Source organism: Cyprinodon tularosa, unplaced genomic scaffold (genome assembly GCF_016077235.1).
Source record: "Cyprinodon tularosa strain WSP-4 unplaced genomic scaffold, ASM1607723v1 ctg496, whole genome shotgun sequence".
Lineage (NCBI taxonomy): Eukaryota > Metazoa > Chordata > Actinopteri > Cyprinodontiformes > Cyprinodontidae > Cyprinodon > Cyprinodon tularosa.
This window is the reverse complement of record NW_024039225.1, coordinates 6,905-15,447: the sequence shown is the minus strand read 5'-3', so window position 1 is coordinate 15,447 and position 8,543 is coordinate 6,905. Positions and strand designations below refer to the sequence as shown.

The window sequence follows — 8,543 nt, the reverse complement described above, 5'->3', positions numbered from 1 at the left end:
AATGTCAGAAAATATAAAGTGTCAGATTAATCAAACTTCTTTTTTTTTCATGTTGGCTAAGTTCCTCTTAAAATGAAGATGAAAATGAGACATATTACAATTTTTCTATGGCATGTAACCTGGGGTCCTCTAAGGGATTTTTTGATATACTATATTTTTTTTTAGAAACTGAAAGACTCATAAGGAAGTTGGTATAGGTTTTATAGTATCTCTCTTCACCTAGAATTGATAATTCAGGTGCTTATTTTGTAGAGTAATGGTCCAATAACTGAGTTTAAAGGTTAATGTTTAGCTATGCTGTTACTATTTGGAAGATATTGTTAATGTAGATCCTCAAAATAAAAGAACAACAATGGATCCAATATATTACAACTCTAAAAAATAGCTTCAGAGAGAAAAGGCATTCTGTTTTCAATGTTATACCACCACCCCACCCCCTCAGAATCTCTGGTTTTGCCTCTGCCCTGTGAAATATGAGGTGCCCAAACACAGGAACAAAACACCACACATAATGACTAGGGTGGTGACCTGCTTTAGCATTGTGTGTATGTTTGTAAAATGGGCGATCTTATCCTGGTCTCACAACTTAAGGTTTCTGATTTCATGTCAGATTGAATCACAGTATATCATAGCTGTACATGCTGTGTATAAAAGCAGAGGGATGCAGGCGTTTCCACCACTTCATCCTCTTTCTGATACCTGGACGTCAGACAAGAGACAAAAACTATGGTAAGATGAACATTTCTCAGCAATTTCTGTACATGTACTATTGGATTTTTTTGTGTTATTATATAGAAAACAGTCTTCTTAAGTAAAATTAAAATGTGTTATTCAATCTGCAGCGTGAGTGCATCTCCATTCATGTGGGCCAAGCTGGGGCTCAGATTGGTAATGCATGCTGGGAGTTGTACTGCCTGGAACATGGTATCCAACCAGATGGACAAATACCAAATGACAAGACCACTGGAGGGGACGACTCCTTTAATACCTTCTTTAGTGAGACAGGGGCAGGAAAACATGTTCCCAGGGCCATCTTTGTTGACCTAGAACCTACTGTTATTGGTAAGTTACAGCTTTTTTAAAAATAAAAATAATATTTAAAGCTATATGCATTAAAACCTTTTTTAAATATATGTAATATTTCACAATAATTTAGAGAACTGCTATAATATGATCCAATTAGATAACATTATCTGCTTTAGCTGCTGGAACTTGCTTATTTAATTTTAGGTATGCATTAAACATAAAATAAATGTATTTGTTTTGTTGTCTAGATGAGGTGCGTACAGGAACCTACCGTCAGCTGTTCCACCCAGAGCAGATGATAACAGGAAAGGAAGATGCTGCCAACAACTATGCCCGTGGACACTACACCATTGGCAAGGAGATCATAGATCTTGTTTTGGACAGAACACGTAAACTGGTGAGACTAAAAGTGCTTTGGTCACAAGTTTGTAGTGTGCCAATAATGCGATTATTTGGTAAAAACTGATTTCTGTTTTGACCTGTAAATGTGTTACTTTTCAGGCTGATCAGTGCACTGGTCTGCAAGGTTTCCTCATCTTCCACTCTTTTGGTGGCGGAACAGGTTCTGGTTTCACCTCGCTGCTCATGGAAAGACTTTCTGTCGACTACGGCAAAAAGTCAAAGCTTGAGTTTGCCATCTACCCAGCTCCCCAGGTTTCCACTGCAGTAGTAGAGCCTTACAACTCCATTCTGACCACCCATACCACCCTGGAGCACTCTGACTGTGCTTTCATGGTGGACAATGAAGCCATCTATGATATCTGCCGCAGGAATCTCGACATTGAGAGACCAACCTATACCAACCTGAACCGTCTCATCAGTCAGATTGTGTCTTCAATCACAGCATCTCTTCGGTTTGATGGAGCTCTGAATGTTGATCTGACAGAGTTCCAGACCAACTTGGTGCCTTATCCTCGCATCCACTTCCCTCTAGCTACTTATGCTCCTGTGATTTCTTCTGAGAAAGCCTACCATGAGCAGATGTCTGTTGCTGACATCACCAACACCTGCTTTGAACCAGCTAATCAGATGGTGAAGTGTGACCCACGTCGTGGTAAATACATGGCATGCTGTTTGCTGTATCGTGGTGATGTTGTGCCCAAAGATGTCAACTCTGCAATCGCTGCCATAAAAACCAAACGCACCATCCAGTTTGTGGACTGGTGCCCCACAGGCTTTAAGGTTGGCATCAACTACCAGCCACCTACTGTGGTTCCTGGAGGAGACCTGGCTAAGGTGCAGAGAGCTGTGTGCATGCTGAGCAACACCACAGCAATCGCTGAAGCCTGGGCTCGACTAGACCACAAGTTTGATCTCATGTATGCCAAGAGAGCCTTTGTCCACTGGTATGTTGGAGAGGGAATGGAGGAGGGAGAGTTCTCTGAGGCCAGGGAAGATTTAGCTGCTTTGGAGAAGGATTATGAAGAGGTTGGAGCTGACAATGTTGAGGATGAGAATGATGAGGAAGAATACTGATTTTATTTTTTTCTCCCATCACATAGACTAAGTTAGTGGATATTTTTTTTGTTTTAAGACCATTTATACAGTTGATTTTTTTCTTTTTAGGGGGGGGGTTCATATACAAAAGCTTAATGGAGATATTAATAACATCAAACGGCGCATATAGGTAGTGGATGAGCTGAAATTATAGCCAGGATTGGATTGCTGTTGGTTTACATTGGCCCCTATTTAATTTAATGTACAGATTTTGATACAGGAAAAATGTTATCAGTGAGTGGGAACAATACAGATTCCTGATTGTTTGGTCAGTGAGAAAAAATGGAATCCATATCAACTTTAGACTTAGCTAAAGGGAGTTCATAAAACAAGATAATTGTGCCAATTACTGCCCCAAACTTCCATTTCTTGGAGAAAATCCCTGATTATTGGGAGAGATAATCCTGCCATTTGCGGTGTGTTAAGACTGAATTTGTTTGGAAGAACTTCGCGACCACTCGGATCAGAAAGTGAGGAAATCCAACAAAGGAAAACTAGCATCCCATAACAGCATCCTAGATCATTCTGTGCTTATTATGAGTAACCCCAATAAGAAGTTCTGTGGTGTTTTGATTTTCACAAGAGTCCTGCACTGTTCCAATATTTTTAAATCTATACCATCTCCCACAGTAGAGTTCAGAACCGGGACCCAACCAGTTTGAACAGCAATTATCGCTGTTTAAAACCCCACCCAGACCCATGAGTAATAGAGCATGGCCCTACCAGTGATTACAAGGTATACACACAACTACTCACGTTCATTAAATTCATTTAGCCATGAAGAACTTTACTTTTGAAGCTTCAGCAGAATGCTTCTAATAAAAGAGGCGCAAGTGCATTGACTGATGATCACATGCCATTGTGCTCCCAGATGACTAGCGGTGAACAAGGTGAATGCCGAAGGGCCTCTTCTTTCTCACACTATTATAAATACACTCTCACACCTGCATGCATACAATATACCAATCAAAACAAGCCTCTTTTAAAGCAACTGTTCAATTTCAAACGCAACAAAGGCGGCATAAGAATACAATTTCCAATGTAGAGGATGCAGCATCACTATTTCAGGAGCTTAGGCTAAAACAAACTCCTCAGAGCTCAAATGAACTTACTCCAATTTTTTATTAACTATGGCGTTTAGCAACTGATATTAAGGCCTTGCTCTTACGTTGGCTGTGCAGAAAACTAATATCGTCCACCGTTTACTGAAGGGGTTGTGCCCTCTCTTTTACTGAATCACAAACCCATTAGATAAAAAGTCTCTTTCGCTATTTGGGCTTGATGCCAGAATTGAAACCATTTTATGCCTTATCAGTGCTATGTTGGAGAACATATTTGCATGTTCTATCCAACATAGGAAAATTCACAAAGCATACTTGGGTCACTTTAAGTTAGTGTAGGCTACCTTGTTGCAAGCTAGAAAAAGCCATTATCTAGTTTTCTTGAATCAGTTTGATCCTTACGATGCAGGGTTAATAAAAAACAAAATATGAATAACTTTCATTTATGTCTTAACTCTTTGTGTACTATCTGCCCGTTTTTTGTTTACATTTATCCGTGTCTATACTCATAAAATAAAAAGCATACCGTTTCTTTCTTGTTTTTTTGTTATTTTTTTGTGAAAGGATTTCTTTAAGCTCTTTTGTCAGGCTAGAAAACTTAGACCAAACCCTCCACTTTGTGCCCCTCCCCTCTTCAGTTTCGTCTCCAATGAGGAATGCAAGTTATGAAAGGGCTTCTATGTCCGCTTAAACGTACCCATCAGCTGTGTCTCTGTGAGAGTGAGAGCCATAGAAAATAACTGATGTGTTCACTGACTGGTGTTGTTTGTGCAGCTCATTCTCAGACATTGGGCTGTAGCGACAATGGGATCCCAGTTCACTTTGCATGCTTATATGAATAACAAATAACAGCCCTGTGGTTCTAATCTAGTCTGTCATGTTGTAATATACAGTTACTTACATTTTGTTTGGTCTTTCTGAGTTGATAAATCATTATAATAAATACTAGATAGTGTCAAACCATATAATGCCATGCTCTACCATTATACTATAAATGATGTGTTCTGACCAGCCCCGCTCTCAATGATTAAAATCTCTCTGTTATGTCCAAAATAAAAATGTTATCCATCCTATGCAGCTTGGTGTGGTTATTGAATTTACTATTTGATGCATAAAATAAACTTTGTAGCCACACGTGTTAACAAAACCATAAAGGCTTACTGTTTCTATCTCAGTGCTTATAGAGGAAACACTGTTTTACGATATCAAACATAAGCATTTTGGGCACCTTAGGTATTGTCCTTTTGTACTTCACTACATAAGGATACAATAAAACATGAATAAAAGGGTTCTTTTTATTCTGTACCTTTGGAACTTGTAAGGGTTACTGATATGCTCTAAACAGAGTTTGAATGGGTTTTATGGTAGTTATAATGAAAAGCAGTGTCAAGAACTTCCCTCTTTTTTTTCCCCCTCTGAGCTGCTGTTCCCTCCCGTCAATAAACTATGCAGCTGCTTTCTGCGGTTTACTGCCTGCCCCCATCACATCCTTCCCTATATAAGCCCCGGCTCGCCCTTTTTCCTGCACTTCTGCCTTGTGTCTGAATCCTCATCGTCAGTCGAAGGACAAGCAGACAAAATGGTGAGTAGCTGCTTGGCTGATGACATTGTTTGGAAATTTCCTCTGTCTGTTTCCATTATTTTGCTTAAACATGGGAGCCTCTTAATCCTCATTTGCCTCTGCTGCAAAAGGGTGTTAATAAAAAACAACTTTATCCTTCTAAGTGCAAGCCAATCATAATGAATTTAATAAAAAATTAAAAAAACGCTTTTTAGGGTTTCAATAGGATATTTGGATTTAGGAAGCATGAGTAAATGTAGCTCAATGAAGAATGTTAAGTCATGCCCAGCTGAAAAACAAAATGAGTTAGCTGATAGATACTTTATACACAAAACTTTTCTTATGCAAGGTTTGTTTCAAGTGGATTTTTCTTGTTGAATAGCAGAGACACACCCAAATAAGGAAAAATGAACTAGATTTGCTGTTCTTTTTCCTCAGTGGGATCGATCATTGTAATCGTGGCAGTGGGAGGGACGAAACAAAAAAGAAAGAGAGGAGGGGTTTTGCCTGCAGTGTGGGCTAGATGGCAGACATTTTGTAAGGGCTCTGCTTGGGAAATGTGGAGGGAGAGAAAGAGGGAGAGATAGGGACATCCCAAAGTGTTACAAACCACAACAACATGTCGCTGTAGATGTGGCGGGGGAGAAGAGATGAGGGGGAGGGGATAAGGAAGGGAGGGAATACAGGATGAGGAGGTATGAGTAAGAATTCCCCTTTTTTTTTCCATTCAGTCTTCCTGTCTGCCACTTATTCTGTTTATGAAAACTAAGACACAATGGAGACTTCCTTATATGTTCCAGTAACACCCAGATGTGACATTAAGATCCACTTTAGTAACAGCAGAGTCCTGATTTATAAGTTGAGCTTTGTATTGTTCATAACTTTGTTCAACTGTCAGTTTAAAGTGTATTAAAGTTTATATAAAGTGTTTTATTCCAAGTAAAATTGCCTCTAACCATGTCTCTTATTTTTCTAGCGTGAGTGTATTTCTATGCATGTCGGCCAAGCCGGAGCCCAGATGGGCAATGCATGTTGGGAGCTGTACTGTCTCGAGCATGGGATTCAGCCAGATGGTCAGATGCCTTCAGACAAGACTCTTGGGGGAGGGGATGACTCCTTCAACACCTTCTTCAGTGAAACGGGGGCAGGGAAGCACGTTCCCAGAGCTATCTTTGTTGACCTGGAACCTACTGTCATTGGTCAGCACTCTATAGATGATCAATCACTTACAAATATGTAAGTTTGTGGATTAGATGTCATACCAATCTTTTTTTGTGGTTTATTCATAGATGAGGTGCGTACAGGAACATACCGTCAGCTTTTTCATCCCGAGCAGCTGATTACTGGAAAGGAAGATGCTGCTAACAACTATGCTCGTGGTCACTACACCATTGGCAAGGAGATCATCGATCTTGTTCTAGATCGGACACGTAAACTGGTAAGAGTTTACAGCGCAACATTTATATTTGCACAGGATGCACAAATTTACATCTACCAGTGAATTTTAATATATCAAAATACGTTCTTTTCAGGCTGATCAGTGCACTGGCCTGCAAGGATTCCTCATCTTCCACTCTTTTGGTGGAGGAACTGGCTCTGGTTTCACCTCCCTTTTGATGGAAAGACTTTCTGTTGACTATGGGAAAAAATCCAAACTTGAATTTGCTGTCTACCCAGCCCCCCAGGTTTCCACTGCAGTAGTAGAGCCTTACAACTCCATCCTGACCACCCACACCACCCTGGAGCACTCTGACTGTGCTTTCATGGTGGACAATGAAGCCATCTATGATATCTGCCGCAGAAATCTCGACATTGAGAGACCAACCTACACCAACCTGAACAGGCTAATTGGCCAGATTGTGTCTTCAATCACAGCATCCCTTCGCTTTGATGGAGCTCTGAATGTTGACCTGACAGAGTTCCAGACCAACTTGGTGCCTTATCCTCGCATCCACTTCCCTCTGGCTACCTATGCTCCGGTTATCTCTGCTGAGAAAGCCTACCACGAGCAGCTATCTGTGGCTGATATAACCAATGCCTGCTTTGAACCAGCTAATCAGATGGTGAAGTGTGACCCACGTCATGGTAAATACATGGCATGCTGTTTGCTTTATCGTGGTGATGTTGTGCCCAAAGATGTCAACTCTGCCATCGCTGCAATAAAAACCAAACGCACCATCCAGTTTGTGGACTGGTGCCCCACAGGCTTTAAGGTTGGCATCAACTACCAGCCACCTACTGTGGTTCCTGGAGGAGACCTGGCTAAGGTGCAGAGAGCTGTGTGCATGCTGAGCAACACCACAGCAATCGCTGAAGCCTGGGCACGACTAGACCATAAGTTTGATCTCATGTATGCCAAGAGAGCCTTTGTCCACTGGTATGTTGGAGAAGGAATGGAGGAAGGAGAGTTCTCTGAGGCCAGAGAAGACATGGCTGCTTTGGAAAAGGATTATGAAGAAGTTGGCACCGACAGCCTGGGAGAAGAGGATGAAGAGGGAGAGGAATACTAAGGGGGGCCAAGACCGCCAAACATTCCAAACCTTGTTCTGAATGCAACATTCCCTGCAGCATTCATAAATTCTGATATGGTGATTTGGCACTATTATCAATAAAAGTTCAAATTAATGTGTTGAGTGAACTTTTTTTTTTATTATTTTTAAGAAACTTCCAGGCCTTGCAATCAAACTAAATACACCAATAAAACATGAGGGTGAATTTACTAAATAAGCAAAAGCAATAAGGAGACACATTTTCCATGACACACAGCATCTGTTCTCTTAAGGACTGCACAACTGTAGTGTGACTAATAATCCATATCATCCTTATTACTCTATAAGGACATGAATAGCCGCTGTATAATTTTTCTAATCAATAGTGGTTAACAATAGATACTATATTTTCTACCAAAGATCTTAGCATTAAGGATTGCAGTTATCCAAATGGTGACTTATTTTACGTTAATATTAAACTTCTATTTTCTGGTTAGCTTTCTGCTTCTGCAGTGTCTTATTTTGGCCCTAAAGGGTGTCGTGGAAAATCTGCAATGCCTATATAACCCAGCAGATGGCGATAAACACGCAATTAAAGTTGAGCCAGCTGGCGACATCATCACTAGATTTACTCAAATTCACAAATGGCCCTTTTTTTTATTATTAATAAAAAAAAAAAAAAAAAAATTTTATATCCACCCTACAGTCATTTTTAAAATGTAGGCTATATAGATATAGATACTTTCAACAACAAATTTTGGGTTTAGGTCGTGCAAAATGGCCACAATAATAACCCAAAACAAAACAAAACAAAAAATAAATCAAATATCAGGGCAAATAAAAATATTTATTGCATGTTCCCAGTGTAGAGTGCAGTGACCTCTAAAACAGATGACCCGTATAAAAATT

The 8,543-nt window shown here is 40.1% G+C and overlaps 2 protein-coding genes across 2 annotated transcripts; both read left to right on the top strand.

The window, feature by feature from the left end:
- Positions 1–582: 582 nt before the first annotated feature.
- On the top strand, positions 583–2,995 carry LOC119794885 (tubulin alpha chain-like). Its single transcript, XM_038302629.1, has 4 exons — positions 583–729; positions 843–1,062; positions 1,275–1,423; positions 1,528–2,995. The coding sequence occupies exons 1-4, from the start codon at positions 727–729 to the stop codon at positions 2,500–2,502; spliced, it is 1,347 nt and encodes a 448-aa protein (XP_038158557.1). The 5' UTR covers positions 583–726; the 3' UTR covers positions 2,503–2,995.
- Positions 2,996–5,014: 2,019 nt separating this feature from the next.
- On the top strand, positions 5,015–7,770 carry LOC119794884 (tubulin alpha chain). Its single transcript, XM_038302628.1, has 4 exons — positions 5,015–5,166; positions 6,122–6,344; positions 6,435–6,583; positions 6,678–7,770. The coding sequence occupies exons 1-4, from the start codon at positions 5,164–5,166 to the stop codon at positions 7,653–7,655; spliced, it is 1,353 nt and encodes a 450-aa protein (XP_038158556.1). The 5' UTR covers positions 5,015–5,163; the 3' UTR covers positions 7,656–7,770.
- Positions 7,771–8,543: the final 773 nt, after the last annotated feature.